We start from the raw sequence: 22,990 nt of genomic DNA, 5'->3' as shown, positions 1-22,990 counted from the left end.
TACAGGCGTCATTGTCTTGCTGGACAAGGTACCAGTGAACCTCAGTGCTGTTGACTGAAAGTCAATTCATGCTGAGCAGAAATGATGGCTCCCACAATGTTGTAGACATTGCTATGCATCAGCTACTGTTGTCACCAGACGAGCCTTTGGTGGTGATGGTGTTACAAACCTGCCCTACACTTTGTTAATGGCACTGTGAACAGCAGGAGACATTGTTGTCAGCTATAATTGATGCTTAAGTCCACATGACAAGTTATTGGGACATTTACATTTTTTGGCGTGGTATACGCAGCACTGTTGTTGGCTTTTGTTTCAATAAATTGTTTGACATGAGGAAATCACCATTGCATGCTTCTGCCTAATTGCCCTAATTTCATGATAAAATATCACTGTAGCGTGAACTTTACATTTTACAGAAATTTCACCCGAAAACCAAATACACTACTCACAAAAATATTAGGGATATGTCCCCCTTCCTGAGCCCATCCTGGTATACGTCCCACATCCTAGTATATATGTTCTCCATCCTGGGTCCATCCTCACAGGTGCACACGCAGTGGTCACGTGTGTAAGGACACGTCTAAACCAAAGGAAACGGAACTAAAAATTGTCACGTGTGTAGAGACACAACAAACCAAATGGTAACCCAGTTAGCGTCACTGGGAAACCTGGAACGTAACCACTGAGCCGGTCACGTGTGTACAGGGGCACGTCAGACCGGGACGGCTACCCAGTTAGCGTCACTGGCAACCTGGAACGTAAACACTGAGCCAGTCATGTGCGTACAGGGCACGTCAGACCGTGAGGGCACCCAGTTAGCGTCACTGGGTACCCAATGCTGGCACACACATACACACAAGTCTGCCACTGCAGACGGGGCGTGTGCATAGGGGGCACGTCTTGTCCGGAAGGACCCTAATCCCTCACCGTGCCGAGACACAGCTTGTACCTAGATACGAATACCTGGTACCAGTGCCTGCCCTAAATTCAGATTCACACTAGCATACATACACAGGTCTGCCCCAAACACTGCAGTCTTAAAATGGCGCTGGAACCCACTCTCTCTGACAGCTGGGAATACAGCCTTTGCTGTCAGCATGCATAATGATGCTCGCGCCCCGATGGGCGGAGCTACAGACCTTTTATAGCCACCACCCTGGCCCAGACCACATGGCATGTAGTAATGGCGTCGGCTGCAGCCATACAGGGGCTGCCACGTCATTGCTGAAGTCATGATGACCAATCAGCGGCTGCCACTTCATCGCTGATGTCACTGATGACCAATGAGTAGCCGCCTTGCCATCAATGACATCACGCACATGCTCAGTGTGGCTGCATGAGCACTTAGGCTCAGGGTGGTACAAAACTCAAGCCACCTGATGCTTCAAGCAACGGCCAGGTGGCGCTGTAGAGTTAACCGACCCCAATGTGGAAGTCAATGATGGGACTAGGCCGCTTCGAGGCACAACTGTAACACATACTCTACATGACCACGCCAAATAATAGTTTTATTTAGGGGTGAGTGGTTTGAAGGTGTTACCAACAAAGGACTTTAGCTTTGGGACCCTATAATTTCTATGCTCAACCCTGGTCTCATCAAATTATTTGGTCACTTTATTAGATGAGACAAGATGGGCATGGGATGATTACCTTGGCAATTGTACTGATCATGTAAAGCAGCATCCATGCTTAATCCTTATCAAATAGTATGGAAAAAGGGTCGCCAACAATCTTTTAACGCTGCAGTTATACAAATGCAAAATATCTTACATGCATTGTTCATATATAGGTATATTATTTGGATACTAATTAATTTTAATATCCAATTGTCGTTGGTAATTGTATAATTTCTTCTTATTGATTTAGTGCTTTACATTGTTTTTCCTTTCTTTTGTAGCAAATAACTTCATTTTTTTATGTTGGAAATAGAATAAGTCTATAAAGAAAATGGCTACTTCACTATATGCAATCTTGGATGAATAAAAAGATTTCTTACTTACTAAAAATTTCTCATAATTTGAATATGGCTTCTCCATGTGAGTTTTCTGATCTGATTTCTCTGTAAAACATTTCCCAAAATCTGAACAGGAAAATGGTTAATGCTCTGTGTGAGTTACGAGATGTCTAATGAGACTGTATTTCTATGTATAACATTTTCCACACTTGAAACATGAATAAGGCATCTTCCCTGTTTCAATTCTTGGATGCAAGATTAAAACTGATTTTTATTTAAAACATTTTCCACAATGGGAGAAAGAAAATGCTTTTTTTTACTGTGTATGACTTACATGATGCTTATCAAGATATGATTTTTGTGTAAAACATTTCCCACATTTTGAACATGAAAATGGCTTCTACCCTGTGTGAATTCTCTGATGTTTAACAAGTTCACTTTTCGTTGAAAAAAATGTACCACATTCTGAACAAGAAAATGGCTTCTCTCCTGTGTGAGTTTTCTGATGTTGAACAAGATTTGATCTAGTAGAGCAATACTTCCCACATTCTGAACAGAAAAATGGTTTCTCCCCTGTGTGAATTCTTAGATGTGAAACAATTTCAAATTTCCTAGAAAAACACTTCCCACATTCGGAACAAGAAAACGGCTTCTCCCCAGTGTGCAGTTTCTGATGTTGAACAAGATTTGATTTAGTAGAAAAATATTTCCCACATTCTGAACAAGAAAATATTTTCTCTCCTGTGTGAAGTTTCTGATGTTGAACAAGATTTGATTTAGTAGAAAAAAATTTCCCACATTCTGAACAAGAAAATGGATCCGCTCCTGTGTGAATTCTCTGATGTTGAACAATTTCTCCTTTTGTGGAAAAACATGTTCCACATTCTAAGCAAGAAAATGGTTTCTCCCCTGTGTGAATTATCTGATGTGAAACAAGTACAGGTTTCCTAGAAAAACATTTCCCACATTCTGAACAAGAAAACGGCTTCTCCCCTGTGTGAATTCGCTGATGTTGAACAATTTCTCCTTTTGTGGAAAAACATGTTCCACATTCTAAGCAAGAAAATGGTTTCTCCCCTGTGTGAATTCTCTGATGTGAAACAAGTACAGATTTCCTAGAAAAAGATTTCCCACATTCTGAACATGCAAACGGCTTCTCCCCTGTGTGAAGCTTTTGATGTTGAACAAGATTTGCTTTAGTAGAAAAACATTTCCCACATTCTGAACAAGAAAATGGATCCACTCCTGTGTGAATTGTCTGATGTGAAACAAGTAAAGGTTTCCTAGAAAAACATTTCCCACATTCCAAACAAGAAAACGGCTTCTCCCCTGTGTGAGTTATTTGATGTCTAATAAGATGTGATTTCTGATTAAAACGTTTCCCACATTTTGAACATAAAAATGGTTTCTCCCCTATTAAAGCCATTTCATGTTCAATAGCATTTCTATGACTTTTGTTTTGCATATTTGTGTTTGGGGAAGAAGGAGGAAGGTCCTTGGCTTGACGTGCATTTGGTGTAATGACAGGTTCTTCACATGTATCTGTTGCAAAATCTGAGAATATCAGATGTCCTTCTGAGCTCCTGGTCCAATCATCTGCCAAGAACAAAACTTGATTTTATTATTTTGAAATAACACTTAGTTACATAGTTATATACAGTAGTTACATCGGTTGAAAAAAGACCTAGGTCCATCTAGTTCAACCTTGCTCCACCAGTTCTACAGTTTGTCACTAAGTAATTTATAACCAAGAATGTGGTGTGTACTGAGGAAATCATCAAGCCCTTTTTTAAAAGCCGTTCTAGTATCTGCCATTACTACCTCTTGTGGTAGGGCATTCCACAGTCTGATTGCTTTAACTGTAAAGAATCCTTTCCTATTTAGCTGGCGGAATCGCTTTTCTTCCACTCGTAGTGTATGCCCCCTGGTCCTTAGTATTGTCTTTGGAAGGAATAAGTTATGTGCCAGTTCTTTATATTGACCACACATGTATTTATACATATAAATGAGATCTCCTCTGAGACGTCTTTTTTCTAAGCTAAAGATATCTAACTTTTTCAACCTCTCATCAAATGGGGGGCCTTCCATTCCTTGTAGTAGTCTAGTTACCCGCCTTTGAACTGATTCTAACTTCTGAATGTCCTTTTTAAAATGTGGAGCCCAAAACTGGATCCCATATTCCAGATGTGGCCTTACAAGTGATTTATAGAGGGGTAACAATACATTGGGATCACGGGACCTAATTTCTCTTTTTATACACCCTAAAATCTTGTTTGCTTTAGCAGCTGCTGCCTGACATTTAGTACTGCTGCTCAGCCTATTTGTAATGAGAATACCTTATTCTGTTTTGTAGTCGCGAGTTTACTTCCATTTAACGTATACGCAGCTATAGGATTACTCCATCCTAGGTGCATTACTTAACATTTATCATTATTAAATCTCATTTGCCAAGTATCTGCCCATTCTGACATCTTATCCAGATCTTTTTGTAATATCAAGGTCAGAGTTTAATATCCTTCATAGGTAGGTGTCATCAGCAAAGACTGAGGGGTACTTTGCACACTACGACATCACAGCTGCGATGTCGGTGGGGTCAAATCGAAAGTGACACACATCCGGCGTCGCTGTCGACATTGGAGTGTGTAAATCGTTTTTGATACGATTAACGAGCGCAAAAGAGTCGAAATCGTATCATCGGTGTAGTGTCGGTCATTTCCATAATGTCGCGGCAGCGACAGGTACGATGTTGTTCCTCGTTCCTGCGGCAGCACACATCGCTGTGTGAGAAGCCGCAGGAGCGAGGAACATCTCCTTACCTGCGTCCCGCGGCTCACACCGGCTATGCGGAAGGACAGAAGTGGGCGGGATGTTTACGTCCCGCTCATCTCCACCCCTCTGCTTCTATTGGCCGCCTGCCGTGTGATGTCACTGTGACGCCGCACGACCCATCCCTTAGGAAGGAGGTGGTTCGCCGGCCAGAGCGACGTCGCAGGGCAGGTAAGTGCATGTGAAGCTGCCATAGCGATAATGTTCGCTACGGCAGCTATCACAAGATATATCAGCTGCGACGGGGGCGGGGACTATCGCGCTCGGCATCGCTACCATCGGCTTGCGATGTCGTAGTGTGCAAAGTACTCCTGACACTTTACTATCAATCCCATCCACAATGTCATTAATAAAGAGAATAAAAACAATTGGTCTTAGCACAAATCCCTATGGCACCCCACTGCTGACTATAGCCCATTTAGCGTATGTACCATTTATGACTACTCTTTGTTTCCTATCTTTTAGTCAATTCCTTACCCAGTTGCATATAGTTTCCCCTAGTCCTTGCTTCTGGAGCTTTAGAATAAGGCTATTATGTGGTACATTATCAAATGCCTTTGCAAAGTCCAAATAAATCACATCAGCTGCATTACCAATATGCAGATTTGCACTTACCGCCTCATAGAACCCCAAAAGGTTGGCTAGACACGACTTATCTTTCATGAATCCATGCTGTCTGTCAGTTATTATATTTTCAGCTATATATTTTTGAATGTCATCCCTTAAAATGCCCTCAAAAACTTTGCATACTTCTGATGTCAGGCTTATTGGACAGTAGCTGCCTGGATCCAACTTCTTACCTTTCTTAAATATCGGAACCACACCAGCAATCCTCCAATCATGAAGCACCAACCCTGTTAAAAGCGAGTCTAAAAAGATGAGATACAGCGGTCTGTCGATTACGGTGCTAAATTCCCTCAATATTAGTGGATGAATGCCATCTGGCCCGTGGGATTTGTCAATGTTTAATTTACTCAGACGCAGGCGTACTTCTTGTGTTATAATTAATTATATCAGGTGGTAAACTTTGATTTTTCACTTGTTGAATGATCCCTGGCAGTTTCTTGGTGAACACGAATGAGAAGTGCCTCTTTAATATCTCAGTCTTTTGTTTGTCCTCTATAACTAACTTTTTATAATATTATAAGGGGCCGATACTATCCTTTGTTTTCCTTTTGGCATTAATGTATTTATAAAAGATTTTGGGATTTATTTTAATGTTCTTGGCGATTTTTATTTCAGTAGCTAATTTTGCTTGCTTGATTTCTTTTTTACATTTCCTATCGATATCTTTATACTTCTGAAATGCTATTTCTGTATTGTCAGCCTTCAAGATTTTAAACGCCCTTTGTTTTTGTTTTATTATACTTTGTACAGTCTTATTTATCCATAGTGGTTTCTTTTTATTCCTGGACATTTTATTACCAGAGGGTATAAGTTTTTGACAGTACTCTAGGAGTATATCCTTAAACTTACACCATTTATGTTGAGTATCCTATTACCATCACATTGTCCCAATCTACACATTTAAGCTCTTCCCTTAATTTGTTGAAATCAGCTTTCCTAAAATTCCAGGTTTTAGCATTTCCCCTTTTAAATGTTCCATTAAATATTACTTTGAAGCTTACCATATTATGATCGCTGGTCCCAAGTGCTCCCGAACCTGTAGATCCGAAATTCTATCTGGTCTATTTGACAGGACCTAATCTAGCAAATTATCTCCCCTCGTCGGTTAATCTACCATCTGAGAGAGGAAATTGTCTTGAATAGTAGATAAGAACTTACAGCTTTTAGCAAAACCAGAAGATTTTATGTCCCACTGAATGTCTGGATAGTTGAAATCCCCCATTATAAAAACCCGATTATTATTATTATTAGCTGCCTTTTCAATTTGTTGCAGCATTTCACCCTCTACCTGTTCAGGTATGTTAGGAGGCTTATAGCAAACTCCAATTAGCATTTTTCCATTATTCCCCTCCCCATGTACATTTACCCATATTGACTCTATATTGTTGCAGTTGCCCAAAATGTCATCATTCAACACAGGTTTTAGGTTAGATTTGATAAACATACACACCCCACCACCTTTTTGTCTTTCCTGTCCTTCCTGAATGTAGTATAACTCTCTACGTTTGTCACCCAGTCATGGCTTTCATCAAGCCAGGTTTCTGTAATGCCCACCACATCATAATCCATGGTTGACATAAGAGTCTACCACAAAAGTAGTAGAAGGAAGGAATCCAGCAATCAACAAACCATGAAAAAAAAATCCCTATTTAAAATATCAATTCTTTATTAGTCAACTCACTAAAATAACTGTCAGTGCAGTCACATAAAAATAGCCACTAAAAGGTGGATGAATGGTGAGCGGGACAAGTGCGCCAAATATCGATATTAGAGATATTGGTTGGGCGGGGGTGGGGGTAGGATGATGCTCGCCCTTTGGATTCCCCCTACCTACCAGCGGAGTGTAAACACTTTAACACTCGGTGCCCCCGCTCCTCGGCGGCTGTCCCTCACTGACCCTCCACTCCACAATACACTATCACCATCACCATAAATCGTGTACGTGAGATGTGCAGGTCATGTAGTTGTCGGGTAACTGCTCTCTAAAGTCAATAAATATCATTCAAGTTAGTTACACCAACTGGAAAGTTCAGATAGAATAACTCCCTTCAGGAGAAAATAATATTCTTACATCCCATAAATGCTAATGCACATCTATTCAGAGGCCTACAATACCTCAATGCCTGCACATATATAAATAGAAATATAATACTTATCCCATCCCAACGCGTTTCTCCCTCAGGATATCTGGGGGTTCATCAGGAGATGTTCATATCTTAAGTCAGAAGGCCGGTCACACAATGGAAATCCGGATGTTATTGTGACTGGTGGCGTCACACAGGACCGCACAATCAGGGACCTATCTCATTGATGGTGTCAGGGATAATGCCTCCCTGAAACCATTATCCCTTACACCATCAATGAGATAGGACCCTGATTGTGCGGTCCTGTGTGATGCCACCAGTCACAATAACATCCGGATTTCCATTGTGTGACCGGCCTTCTGACTTAAGATATGAACATCTCCTGATGAACCCCCAGATATCCTGAGGGAGAAACGCGTTGGGTGGGATAAGTATTATATTTCTATTTATATATGTGCAGGCATTGAGGTATTATAGGCCTCTGAATAGATGTGCATTAGCATTTATGGGATGTAAGAATATTATTTTCTCCTGAAGGGAGTTATTCTATCTGAACTTTCCAGTTGGTGTAACTAACTTGAATGATATTTATTGACTTTAGAGAGCAGTTACCCGACAACTACATGACCTGCACATCTCACGTACACAATTTATGGTGATGGTGATAGTGTATTGTGGAGTGTCAGTGAGGGACAGCCGCCGAGGAGCGGGGGCACCGAGTGTTAGGGTGTTTACACTCCGCTGGTAGGTAGGGGGAATCCATAGGGCGAGCAGCCGCCTACCCCCACCCCCCCAACCAATATCTCTAATATCGATATTTGGCGCACTTGTCCCACTCACCATTCATCCACCTTTTAGTGGCTATTTTTATGTGACTACACTGACAGTTATTTTAGTGAGTTGACTAATAAAGAATTGATATTTTAAATAGGGGTTTTTTTCATGGTTTGTTGACATAAGTCTCCAATTCATTCATTTTGTTTGCAAGACTTCTTGCATTTGTAAAGGCAACTTTACACACATAGATAAATCTTTGGCAGATCTGTGGTTGCAGTGAAATTGTGGAAAATCAGTGCCACGTTTGTGGCTGTGTACAAATGGAACAATATGTCCATGATTTCACTGCAACCACAGATCTGCCAAAGATTTATCTGTGTGTGTAAAGAGGCCTTTAGTAGACATTTAATACTATTAACGCATCCTTACTCCTAGCCTCCCTACGTTCCTTGCATGTCCCAGCCCCACCTAATCTTTCATTGACCCCTACCGTCTCACTGTCTCTATCTGCTTTATCTATCCCCTTATTTGCTCCACAACTCTCCCTCCCCCCACATCCTAGTTTAAAAGCTCCTCCATCTGTCTGACCATTTTCTCCCCCAGCACAGCTGCACCTTCCCCATTGAGGTGCAGCCCGTCCTTACCGTAGAGCATGTAGCCGACTGAGAAGTCAGTCCAGTTCTCCATGAACCCAAACCCTTCCTTCCTGCACCAATTTCTAAGCCACGTATTTATCTCCCTAAGCTCCCGCTGTCTTTTTAGTGATGCTCGTGGCACCGATAGTATTTATGAAAACACCACCTTGGAGGTCCTGGACTTCAGCTTCTCTCCTAGTTCCCTGTAATCATTTTTAAGGACCTTCCACCTGCCTCTTTGTCATTAGTACCGATGTGCACCATAACCGATGTATTTTCCCAGGCCCCACCCAGCAATCTGTCTATCCGATCCTCAATATGCTGAACCCGAGCACCCGGCAGACACACTGTTCGGCATTCACGGTCTCAGCGACAGATGACCCTGTCTGTCCGCCTAATTATAGAGTCCCCTGGGGGGCGTGGCCTGGACCTCATGTAGAGAGGAAGCAGCGTGGGTGAGCTCCTGCCTGGATCCTGAATCATCCTGCACACCGGCCTTGCTGACAGGCACTACCGACCCTGGAGGGCTGCAACACTACTTATAACACCCGGGGAAGTGAGCACAGCCAGGATATGCCGACCCGCAGCAGCAATAAAAGGGGCAGAGACGCGCAGGAGCGCGCCTCTGAAGAATCCAATATGGCGCCGCCGGCATCCACACCATCCCGAGCTGGAGCAGCGGGAGTAGCAAGCAGGTTGGAGCGGTTTGCCAGAGTGGCCCCTGGCGCAGAGCCTACCTACAACGAGGCACCCGATGGCAGCGCTGAACGGGCCCTGGAGCAGGGAGAAAACATACCCGACGGTGAGACTGAGTACCCTGGGCCCTGCATGTTCAGCAGCACAAGATACGCAGACACAGAGGCCTGCGCTGGCAGAGGGAGGAGGGGGAGATGTGGAGCAAACAACACCTGTTTTCACTGAGGCCATACTGAGAGACATTCTGGCAGCAATTAACTCTTGCAATACCACATTGGCCACTCTAAGCAGCCAGATGGGAACTGTCACCTCAGATATGGCCTGTATTAAACGTGAGCTGCAAGGGGTGACTGTCAGAATGGGGGAGCTGGAGGAAAGAGTGAGTACAACAGAGGATAAATTACCACCAATGTCACGAGAGCTGGGAAAGGCCACGCAAAATATCTCCACACTGCTAAACAAGGTGGATGATTTAGAGAACCGCTCCCGCAGAAGTAATTTGAGACTGGTGGGGGTCCCAGAGAGGATGGAGGGCAATGACCCATTGATTTTCTTTGAAAAATGGCTTAAAGACACCATGGGAAAAGACATACTATCCTCTTTCTTCACCATTGAAAGGGCGCACAGGGTCCCTGCGCGTGCCCCACAGCCGGGAGCACCCCCACGTCCTATTCTGATTAAACTACTGCACTATAAAGATAGGGACACTATCCTGCGCAGAGCCAGAGATATCAAAGAACTTGCAATTGATGGAAGATCTCAATATTTCCTGATTTCTCCATAGAAGTGCAACGTAAAAGAGCGCAATTTATTGAGATCAAAAAACGATTGCGCAACCTACAAGTGCCATATTCCATGATGTACCCTGCTAAACTGCGGATTGCTGCGAATGGAGAGACTCATTTTTTTGATACGGCTGGGGCGGCATTGTCTTGGCTGGATATCAATGAGAGATCCCTGAGGAGGAAGAATACCTGAGATGTCCCTTTCTGCCGCCAGGCGTTGTTTTTGTTTGGGACGCTATGCTGGTGAGCTCATTACAGTTAAATTCATCTGGGATCCAGGTTGGGAGATGGCCGGTTAATTGTGGACACACGCTGCACTAGCAAGTTGTGGACCCCCCTCCCTGCATGGACTTGGGGCGTATTTTTAGCCCTGATTCTCTCTATTTGGGAGAAATGTGTAAGATACACTTGATTTTGAGGGCAGGGGCACTGCGCACTGGTGTGCGGAGCCCTATCTCTCTCCTTGTTTTTCTTGTTTATTGTTGTATGATGCAATCTGTTTGGGAAGTGTGGTGTGCCTCAGTCGTGTCGCTCAACCTAATGTTTTTGAGAATCGGTGGAGAACGCCTCTCTCCTCCAGGTATGAAGTATCCGTCCGGATCATATCTTAGTCTACGCTTATGGCGACATCTTTAAATATTGTAGCATGGAATGTTAGAGGGCTCGGAGATGCGAACAAAAGATGTGCTATATTTACTCACCTACAGAAACTTTTACCGGCTATTTTATGTCTCTCCGAGACCCACATGGGCAGGGATAATGTTCATTGGCTGAGGAAGGGATGGATCGCGCATGAATATCATTCCACATACTCGACCCATGCACGGGGTGTGTGAGTGTGTTGGTGCACAAATCCATCCCGTTCTCATGTACCAAATCAGTGATTGACCCGGGGGGCAGATTTGTATGTTTGCTTTGCACGCTGTATGGTATACAATTTATTCTGGTTGCGATATATATCCCTCCACCATATTCAGTCGAACCGGTAAAAAGGATATTGTCTATTTTAGATTCCCTTCCATCTGTGCCGACGCTTTTGATAGGGATGTAAGTAATTATTAAAATCCCCTATCTAGATAAATTACACTTGGGAAACATATCAGAGAACGCCGCCCCGACTTCATTTGCTAGAATGCTAACAGAGCTGGGTTTTGTAGATCTTTGGCGCACCCAACACCCCACAACCAAACAATTCTCATGTTACTCTAGCTCCCACCACACCATGTCACGGATAGACCTGGCTATTGGAAACACACTTATGGCCTCATATACACAAAAGGTGGCCTACCTACCTAGAAGTGTATCTGATCACTCACCATTACATGTTACGCTTGCATGGGGAAACCCCCCTCACTCTGCCCAGGCCTATCTGGAAACTTAATCCTTTCTGGATCCAGCTTATTGGGGGATCTTTATATGATAACATTCTAGAATACTTTTATCTTAATGAGTGCTCTGCACCGCCACACATAGTTTGGGACTCTATGAAAGCTGTGGTAAGGGGCATATATATTAGAGAAATATGCATACGCAAAAATCAAACCAAATGTTACACCCAGAGTCTGATTCAGAAGGTATCTGATGCGGAGGCTGCGGTGGTGCTCAACCCGACAGAAACTAAAAACACTCTAGAGAAGGCACAGATGTCACTCAAAGAAAATCTCATGTCGGTGGCAGAAAATAAACGCTATTTCCTTAAACAAAATTATTTTATGGCGGGGGAGGGCGTGGGGCACCTACTGGCCACAGTCATTAGAGCACAGGAAGAATCTTCTTATATAAATAGGTTAAAGACGGAATCAGGTGACTTTGTAACAGAAAGCGAGGATATAATAAGAGAAATAAAGAGGTATTATATGCGGCTATACACATCAGACTGTGACCTCACGGAGACTGAGATTGAGCAGTATTTGGATGCTCTCTCTCTTCCTACACTGAGTGATGTAAACCGGGAATTGCTGGACCGGGACATCTCATTGGAAGAACTGGAGGAAGCGCTTGGCCAGACACAAAATGAAAAAGCTCCGGGAACGGATGGCCTGCCTGGAGAGTTTTATAAAACGTATGCACCCTTACTGCTACCCAAACTACTTAAGGTATTTGAAGAATCTGAAAGGCAGAGGGTCCTCCCGCCCTTTATGAGGGAAGCCTTAATAGTCTTAATATTAAAACCCGGAAAAGATCCAGAGATCCCGGATTCGTATCGCCCAATTTCTCTCCTACAAACAGACATTAAATTGCTGGGCAAGGTGCTCGCCAATAGGATGTCCCGAGTCATCTCATCTATAGTGCAGAGTGATCAGACAGGATTCATTCCATGCAGAGCCACATCTATGAATCTCAGGAAATTATATTTGGGAATTCAACATAGTTCTGAGGTACCGGGGGAAAGGGCAATTTTGTCTTTAGACGCCGCTAAGGCGTTCGATAGCCTTGAATGGGAATATATGTGGGCTGTACTTCGGAAAATGGGCTTTGGACATAGATTCATAAATTGGGTAAAACTGCTATATGACTCACCGGTGGCGAAGGTTAGGGTTAATGGCAGGGTCTCCGAGTCTTTTCCTCTTGGAAGAGGTACTAGACAGGGGTGCCCGCTTTCACCCTTGCTATTCGCGACTGCAGTGGAGCCGTTGGCAGTGGCAATACAGAAATCCAGGGAGGTAGAGGGATTTCGGTGTGGAGCCGTGGAACAAAAGATATCATTATACGCAGACGATCTACTCATATTTAGACAGGGTACGTTCCTCGATTTTGCCGGCAATGAATATCATTCGGGAATTTGGACAGAGGTCTGGTCTACGAATCAACTGGTCCAAGTCGGCTTTAATGCCGTTGGACCCCCTTCCGGGGGACTTTTCGGACTTACAGATTCCAGTTCCTGTGGTCCGGGAGTTTAAATATCTCGGAGTAATTGTCAGCCCAATCCCGAAGGATTTCCAGGCCCTAAATCTGGAACCCCTGTTACAGCGATTCAGAGCAAAAGTGCATACCTGGTGCAGTTTGCCACTATCAAATATCGGCAGATCCAATTTAATTAAAATGGTAATGATGCCACAATTACTATACCTTATACATAATTCTCCAGTGTGGATATGTAGGGAATTTTTTGTAAAAATTAATACAATATTCCGTAAAAAAAATTGTTTAAAAGAACTGAGAGTCCTCAGTGGTTGATACCTTTTAATGGCTAACTGAAAAGATGGTAATAATTGCAAGCTTTCGAGACTACTCATGTTACCTGAGTAGTCTCGAAAGCTTGCAATTATTACCATCTTTTCAGTTAGCCATTAAAAGGTATCAACCACTGAGGACTCTCAGTTCTTTTAAACAATTTTTTTTATCTCTACTGGCTAACACGGTACAAAGATATATTTTACTTGTACATTATTCCGGGAACTTATTTGGAAGAAAAAGCAAGCTAGGATTCGACTGGAAGTGCTACAGCGGGGAAAGGAGGAGGGAGGACTGGCGGTACCAAACCCATATATATACTATATAGCCTCCCAGATGCAACATCTGAGGGGTTGCGGCAAAGAAGGAGGGTATGATACCAGTGGTGATATAGTGAGAGAGGGATCAGTATGGAAGTACCCAGGTTGCTGGTTGGATATGGGACAAAGACAGATAAATGGGGCACGATATCCCACACTGGCTATGATATTCCAGGTGTGGGACAGGGGTAAGTCTCTTTTGGGGATAAGCGGACCTACAGAGCTCTGGCCACTGTGGCAGAACCCCGACTTGCCAGAAGTTAAAAAATTAGTAGGGTTCAGAGGATGGGAGGATAAAGGGATCCATTTAGTGTCACAAGTACTACAAAATAATACTCTTAAAAGCTTTAAAAACTGAGAACAGAGTTTCACCTTCCGCATGTCTTCTTTTATCAGTATTTGCAGCGGAGACACGCACTGGAAAGACAGGGGAGGACAAACCCGGTAACCGTGACACAATCAAACATTACATAGGCTGCTTACATCTGAGTCCTCTAAGGGTCTTATTTTGGAACTATATAAAAAATTACTACCTGCCCATCTGGAAACACATCCATTGATTGTTGAAAGCAAATGGGAACGAGACGTCGGTCCCCTGACGGAAGGCCAGTGGTCTGATATATTGGAACAAGTTCCTAAACTGGCGGTATCGGAGTGCCAAAAGCTGTCTCAAATATATCTCATCCACAGGGTATATAAAACTCCCAGTCTACTATTTAAGATGGGACTCAGACCAAACACACAGTGTGTTAGGTGTGGACAGGATGATGCCCATTTGATGCATGTTATGTGGGAGTGTGGACACATTGGTGATTTCTGGAACCAAACCCTGGGACTTTTAGATCAAATATATCATATCACAATACAACAGTCGCCCCGCCTGTGCCTGTTGAGTCTGTGGGAAGGAGAAGTGGATCCGGATTTTCCAACAGCTCTGGGAATAGCCCGTATCTTGTACCAAGCAAGAAAGCTACTTGCATATCACTGGTTAGAGACCCTCTACCACCAACATTACCAGAGCTCAAAAACAAATTAAATAACGTCATAAGATTGGAAAGGGGAGTTTATTTAAAAAGAAAAACATTGAAAAAGTTTTACAGCATTTGGCGGCCATGGATGGAGTTGCCAGGCCTACCCTCTAGTGCACTGGTTCGGGATGCAATGCTGGACCGGTTAATGTTGTGCCTGCAGTGATGGCATGTGTGAGGAAGGGAATTAAAACTAGTATTTTCTGTGACGAAGTGGACTTTGAATGAAGAGGTGAGAGAGGACTGGAACGGTTTCATGGATGACTGCACGGAGAGGGAGGGGCGGGAGAGTATAGCAATATGATGTGGAGCGACACGGCTGATGGAGGAGGTGTTCCTGTTAGTCTGAGGCATTATTGCATAATATAAGTTTTGTTTATTTGTAGAGCCACAAGGTTTGTAGGCTCAAGCTATATAATATAATTATGATTTGAGAACTCTATTATATTTACATACATGCAGAGAAAGAACCCGATTTATAAATCACATGTGTTTATCAAAATTGGGTGCATTTTCCACCCATTAAAAGTGAAATACTCTCTGTATTGATCCCTAATGATTTAATAAAAAAAGATCTGATTTAAAAAATGATAGAGTCCCCTACCACCAATATCTGTCTGGGCTTTGCTGCACTCCTATTTCCCTGCTTCCTACAGCAGTAGTTTTCCTGGTTGCTAGGAGACACGTCCTGCTGTAGTGATCCTAGTCCTGGCCCTTCATTCCTAATATCAGCCAAACAGGCATATTTACTAGGTTGTGCCAGGTCAGGACTAGGCTCCCTGACCCTATTCTCTCTACCTCTTCTTGTAACAGTTGCCCAGCTACCTACCTCTGAATCCTAACCTTCCCCACCACCACCCTCCTCCATAGCACTGGCCCCAGCCAGAGAAAGCTAAGTGAGCTCTAAACTCCTCTCCAGGTTTGCAATGCTCCCGAGTGTTGCAAGCTGCATATTTAGATCAGTTATCTGGGCTTCCAAATATGTAACATGCTGGCATCGAGTGCAGACATAATCATCCTTGAACGGCTGTTCAAGGCATGCATTCATCTGACAAGACGCACACTTGGTAGTATTGTCCATAGAGCACCTATTAAATGGGGAACAACAGTACAGATAAAACTACAAAAACAAAGAAAAAAAACAATGGGAAACTTATAAGGGTAACTGCAAACTATGCTCTTGTGTCAAACTAGGATATTGTGCTTAAACTATGCACTTACCTGCAACCCCACACTTGACTGCACACCTGCAAGCTCAGTGCAACCCTCGCTTGCTGGCTAGAATATGTAATTCCACAAGAACTACCAGTAGCTTCCAGAAGATTCTACCATAGTTGCTGCCCTGTGTCTACGGTGCAGTGAACTTTCAGACTCCTTGTCAAGAGAAACAGTGGCCCATGTAATACTACATGTGCAAACAAAGAGCAGCCACCACTTTCTGTGAGAAATAATGGCAGATATGTATCCTTAAGCAAGGCTGAACACATTCCATCATTTCTCAAAAGACATCGAAGCACTGTAAGGCTGTTACACATTGTGTTTTTTCCTGCGTTTTTTGCTGCATTTAAAACTGCGGCGTGTCATTGTGAAAATGCATGCACTGTGCTTCCCCAGCAAAGTCTATGAGAAGTCAGGAAATTCCATGCAAACATTGCTTTTTTAAACACAGCGTTTTGGATGCCATATAGTTGACAAAATCGATGCGTTTAAAAAAATCAGCATATCACTTCTTTTGTGTGTTTTGGTTGCATTTTCCACCCATTGAAATAAATGAGGTGTGTCAAAATGCAACCAAAATGTTTAGCTGTGCGCTTGCACTGCATTTTTGTTGCGTTCTTCATGCTTTTTTGACAAAACAGGTCTTTCGGTCTCTCTCTCTCTGTCTGTCGATATCGGTCTCTCTCTCTCTCTCTGTCGGTCTCTCCCTCTAACCCCCCCCTCTCATACTCACCGATCGCCGGCGCTACACAGCTGTCACACTGCTTCCCCCGCTCACCGGCGCCAATGATTAGTTGCAGTTAGACGAGCCCCCACGCTGAGTGACAGCTGTCACTCAGTGCAACCAATCACGGACGCCGGTGGGCGGGCCTATATCATGCAGTAAAATAAATAATTAAGAAAAAACGGCGTGCGGTCCCCCCCATTTTTGATACCAGCCAAGGTAAAGCCACATGGTTGAGGGCTGGTATTCTCAGGATGGGGAGCCCCATGTTATGTGGAGCCCCCCAGCCTAAAAATATCAGCCAGCAGCCGCCCGGAATTGCCACATCCATTAAATGCGACAGTCCCGGGACTCTACCCGGCTCATCCCAAATTGCCATGGTGCGGTGGCAATCGGGGTAATCAGGAGTTAATGGCAGCCCATACCTGCCACTAAGTCCTAGGTTAATCATGGCAGGCGTCTAAGACACCCCCCATGATTAATCTGTAAGTGAAAGAAAATAAATACATACCCGCAAAAAATCCTTTATTTGGAATAAAAGACAAAAAAAAAACACCCTTTTAACCACTTTATTAATCCCCAAACAGCCCTCCAGGTCCGACGTAATCCATACGAGGTCCCACTACGCTTTCAGCTCTACTACATTGGAAGCTGACAGCGAGCGGCCATAGAGCAGGACCGCTCTCTGTGAGCTCCACATAGACACTGAAGTGAGTCGCGCTATCAGCGATGACGTCACTCAGGTTACCTGCGGCCACTGCTGGATCCTCCAACAGTGACAGCAAGTCGCCCGAGTGACTGAAGTGAGCCGCGTGATCAGCGGTGCACTCATTCAGGTGATTTGCGGCCTCAGGTGGAGGACTTCAGCTGTGGCCGCTGGTCACATGAGTGACGGCACCGCTGATCGCACGGCTCACTTCAATCACTCAGGGGATTTGCGGTCACCGGTGAGTCCTTCACCCGTGACCGCAAATCAGGCCGCGGTACACAGACAGAGCCGCGCAATGACAATGAAGTCGGGTGAAGTTCATCCGAGTTCATTATGATCGCGCAGCTGTCTCGCAGTCAGCCATGCTTCTATGGGGATGTAGCAGAGCTGAGTAGGACCGCACTGTAAAAAAGCATCCAAAATACATTCAAAACGCATTCAAAATGCATTTTTTTTTGTCAAACACAGCATTTACAGTTGTCCAGTCTGCCAGAGGGTGCATTTTCTTCTGCACTTGGCAGAACGCAGCGTGCGCACATACACTAAGTCAAACAACAGTGACTGCACTAACGGCTACTTAACCATGTGGGAGTTGAGATGATATAAACCGTGTGCAGAATTATTAGGCAAGTTGTATTTTAGAGGATTTTTATTCTTATTGATCAACAACTATGTTCTCAATCAACCCAAAAGGCTCATAAATATCAAAGCTTAATATTTTTGGAAGTTGGAGTGGGTTTTTTTTTAGATTTGGCTATCTTAGGAGGATATCTGTTGATGCAGGTAACTATTACTGTGCATAATTATTAGGCAACTTAATAAAAACCAAATATATTCTCATCTCCCAAAAAAATTATTGACAAATATAGCCACCTTTCTTTTTGATGACACTCAACAGCCTACCATCCATACATTCTGTCAGTTGCTTGATCTGTTTACGATCAACATTGCGTGCAGCAGCCACCACAGGCTCCCAGACACTGTTCCGAGAGGTGTACACGCAGAAATTGACCGATAGGTATGCATTTTACCACCTGGGTTGGATGTGAAGATTTGGCGCTCAGAAGTGAGTTCACTGCCATTTTTTTACGAAATATATCGGTGCATCAAGATCCATCGGTCCCTTAAAAAACTCGTACAACCAAGAAATCGATATTTTCACTGCTGTAGACATAAGTAAAATTGATGTTATTAGTGTTGACGTTGAGTCACATCCAATCCAGGTGATTAAATCCATACCTACCAGTCAATTTTTGTGTGTCCGTCGGGTGTGCTCCAGTGATGTTTTGTTCGAACAACAATCGGAAGAATTAAAAAGATGGTTTAGGGATCGTCATTACCATGACAAGTCTATATATGATGGTTATGCTAAGGCAAGGGACACCCCATGTGAGGAATTACTCAGAACTCACACTAGCAGGAGTGATGATGTGATTCATTTTATCACCCCTTATGCGCAGTGGAGAGAGATGTCGGGCATTGTTTAAAAAATTTGTCAATTCTCCACACTGACAACGATTTGTCTCATATATTAACACCTGGACCTGCTATTACGCCAAAAAGATCTAAAACGCTTAAAGATCAAAATTGTGAAAAGTCACTACATTCCTGCTGGTGGAAAATTGTTTGGAATAAACAGGGGCCCCAGATGGGGTTCCTGGTCTTGTGGAGACTGCGTGGCTTGCCCACAGATGGACAGTGCGGTGGATTTCTGGGATTCATCCCGGGAAAGGGAAAACACATACAAAATTGCACAATTTATCTACTGCTGATCCTCTGGGATTATCTACTGGGCGATATGCCCGTGTGGACTGGTTTATGTAGGGTTAACATCCCGGGAATTCCGGGTATGCATCCTGGAACACATTCGGGATATCAGAAATGCGGCCAAATTACATAAACCAGAGGACATTGGCTTATTAAAGAACATCCCCAAACACTTCAAAGAGAGTCATGATTGCAACTGGCGATTACTAAGGTTCAGAGGCATTGAGAAGGTTCATCTTGGGGCCAGAGGTGGTAGCCTTAAAAATGCATTACACAAACGAGAAGCCCGATGGATAACCATACTTGATACCGTCAAACCAAAAGGTTTAAAATGATGTAATTAGTTATAAACCATTTTTGATCTGATATAATAATGTGGCTCGCGGCTTTGCATTTTATGGGGGTGAATGTGCGGATGGTTTTTCACCATTTTATTATGTTTATTTTTATATATTTTCTCTATTTTCACTATATGATTTCATAGATATGGTCTGCTTTCATCCTTTTATGATTGGAATGTCATGAGAAGGAAGTAAAACATCTGTGGACCCGCTGCAATGAAAACAGACATTCCCATTAAAGAAATGTTATTTGGATTTCCAGACTAATATGTTTTTGGGATATTAGCTCCTTATAAATGTACCTTTTTTGCTGTTTATCTTTACTTTTTCAGAGGTATTCATTTTGCCCAATTCTATACCCTTCTCAAAGATGGCGATAATAGCTTCCGTCCTGTGCGCGCACGGCTCTCTGATTTCCCCTCCTCCCTTCTGTCTGACGACATATCGGTGGTCCGATTTGCGCGCATGCGCACTTCATATTCCAGAACGCCAGACACATTGGAGGACGGGCATCAGATGGCCGGGGCGTGCCATTATAGGATGGTAAGCGGCATTGTTTCGGATAAAAGCAGCCACACATCATTTTTGCACCTCCCGACAAAGCGGTTGCTAAACGTGTCGAGGTGCAGGGTGGTGTGTCTGTGTGGGGTCCGAGGAGACACCCTGGTAGGTCATTGTGCCTTTATTTATTATCCTGGGGTACCTCATGTTGATCCCTATTGCTCTACGTTGTTATTGAGACACTCAGATTTAGTGGCTCATACAGTCCCTTGTTAAATGTCATACTTATAAGCTGAATTGTTGTGCCCATAGCATATTGTTGGACCTGTATATGAGCGGATGTTCAATTGTTTATAATAACGTATCATGTTATCTAGCCATGTTTTACAAACCAATGATGTCTTCATTGATTGAAATTCTGTGTGTTCATTATGTATATGGGACCGATCTGGCTATAGAATTCTTCTAAATGCAATTAGGGATCATTCATATTTATATGATCTATATGTTTGTTTGACTATATAATCCCAATTGAATGCAATGAGGAATCCCTTATATCTATGTGATCATCAGGTGTGACCCTCCAGCCATGCTTCCCTGTTTTTTATTGTGATTTTATAGGCACTACTGCACTTTGTGTTTTTTCTAAATGGTGTACCTTTTAAAAGTCCTGTATCAAATTAATAAAAATTGTATTTTGACTATTTAATAGAATTATCTTGTATTTAATCATGATATAAGAGTCATATCAATGAGCTATGGAGGTCTTTTTTTTCCTTTTTAAGATATTTCTTAGCCCAGTCTTGACGTTTATCTTATGTTTCTTGTTCAAAGGTGGTCGTTTTTCAGCCTCCCTTACCTTGGCCATGTCCCTGAGTATGGCACACCTTGTGCTTTTTGATACTCCAGTAACGTTGCAGCTCTGAAATATGGCCAAACTGGTGGCAAATGGTATTTTGGTAGCTTTACGCTTGATTTTCCTCAATTCATGGGCAGTTATTTTGCACCTTTTTTGCCCAACAAGCTTCTTGCGACCCTGTTGCCCATTTGCCATGAAACGCTTGATTGTTTGGTGATCACGCTTCAAAAGTTTGTCAATATCAAGCCTGCTGCATTCCTCTACAAGACATCTCACAATTTTGTACTTTTCAGAGCCCATCAAATCTCTTTTCTGACCCATTTTGCCAAAAGAAAGGAAGTTGCCTAATAATTCTGCACACCTTATATATGGTGTTGATGTCATTACACCACATCCCTCCTGATTACAGAGATGCACATCACCTGATTTACTTAATTGGTAGTTGGCTCTCAAGTCTATACTCTATACAGCTTGGAGTAGGACATCATGTATAAAAAGTATCATGTGATCAAAATACTAATTTGCCTAATAATTCTTTCTACACACAGTGTAGATGACTGGGATTGTATATCTGTTCATCTCTCTACAATCAAGGGAAAGATACTCGATGCTTGATGCGATAAATGAGTTCAACAAGCAAGCGTTTTAGAGATAATGATTACACCGACCAGGTACTATGTTAGGATGTAACCTGGTTTTAAATGCAAGGAGAAGGGGTAAGAGTATAGTTTGAGTCTTGCTTTTATAGCTGGCCTGCTTGCTTTCTCAAATGATTAAGTATGTGGCTTCATGTGTTTAGGAAGCATTGAAGTTCCTAATCTATTCATGCCTGGGTGTCTACTGTCTATTTTCCTCCTCTGGAGCCTTCATATTGCAAAAGATTCATCACATGGCAACATGAAAAATGATTTCCAATCACCAAGATGCTTGCATGTGGCGCTTGCCACCAGTGCAACCCCAACCAGAGCTTTCAGAAGCTATTGAGTTTCCTCCAGCAACTGCAGTTGCGGTATCACCTGCTACAAAGCTGACACAGAAGAAGCATATCTACCCCCATAAGATTTTTTAGGCGAATCTTGGTTGCCCTCTTTTTGTCGGTATCACCACCCTCCTCCTGCTGACATCACGTTCTCATCAATCATGATCTGGCTCCCAGAACTTGTCCACCACACAATCAGATTTCATTCCAAATCATTTCAATCAATTTCATTGCAAATTTTCCGCAGCGTGGGCACATAGCCATAGAGATAATTCACTTATTACAGTTTTATCAACTGGGATTTTGATTTGCAAATATAATGCAAAATTTACTTGCATCTGAAAACAACACCATGGACTTCTGAGCAACAGTCCAGTTCTTTTTCTCCTTGGCCCAGGTAAGACACTTCTGCCATTGTCTATTGATCAGTAGTGCCTTGACACAAGGAATGCGATACTTGTAGCCCATGTCCTGGATACGTCTGTGTGTGGTGGCTCTTGAAGCACTGACTCCAGCAGCAGTCTACTCCTTGTGAATTTCCCCCACATTTTTTAATGGTCTTTTTCGAACAATCCTATCAAGGCTGCGGTTATCCCGGTTGCTTGTGCACCTTTTTCTACCACAAGTTTTCCTTCCACTCAACTTTCCATTAATATGCTTGGATACAGCACTCTGTGAACAGCCAGCTTATTTAGCAATGAACTTTTGTGGCTTACCCTCCTTGTGGAGTGTGTCAATGACTGCCTTCTGGACATCTGTCAAGTCAGCTTTGTTCCCCATGATTGTGTAACCTACCGAACCAGACTAAGGGGCCAATCTGAATGCTTCGGAAGCCTTTGCAGGTGTTTTGTGGTAACTATTCAAATTTTCAGAAATAATGACTTTTTAATTGGCTGTAAAGGCCCTGTCACACACACATAAATCTGTGGCAGATCTGTGGTTGCAGTGAAATTGTGGACAAGCAGTGCCAGGTTTGTGGCTGTGTA

At 43.1% G+C, this 22,990-nt stretch overlaps 1 protein-coding gene across 3 annotated transcripts in view; it reads right to left on the bottom strand.

The window, feature by feature from the left end:
• Positions 1 to 1,571: 1,571 nt before the first annotated feature.
• Positions 1,572 to 22,990, bottom strand: part of LOC142312017 (uncharacterized) — a 40,732-nt gene continuing 19,313 nt past the window's right edge. For all 3 annotated transcript variants that reach the window (XM_075350888.1, XM_075350889.1, XM_075350891.1), the window contains one exon: positions 1,572 to 3,550. In XM_075350888.1, the coding sequence (XP_075207003.1) occupies positions 2,355 to 3,550 (1,196 nt within the window). In that variant the 3' untranslated portion in view covers positions 1,572 to 2,354. The remainder of the gene's footprint in view (positions 3,551 to 22,990) is intronic.

This window comes from Anomaloglossus baeobatrachus, chromosome 5 (assembly GCF_048569485.1).
Source record: "Anomaloglossus baeobatrachus isolate aAnoBae1 chromosome 5, aAnoBae1.hap1, whole genome shotgun sequence".
In the NCBI taxonomy this organism is placed as follows: Eukaryota; Metazoa; Chordata; class Amphibia; order Anura; family Aromobatidae; genus Anomaloglossus; species Anomaloglossus baeobatrachus.
Note: the sequence above shows the minus strand (reverse complement) of the source record. Positions and strands in the feature narration are given on the sequence as shown.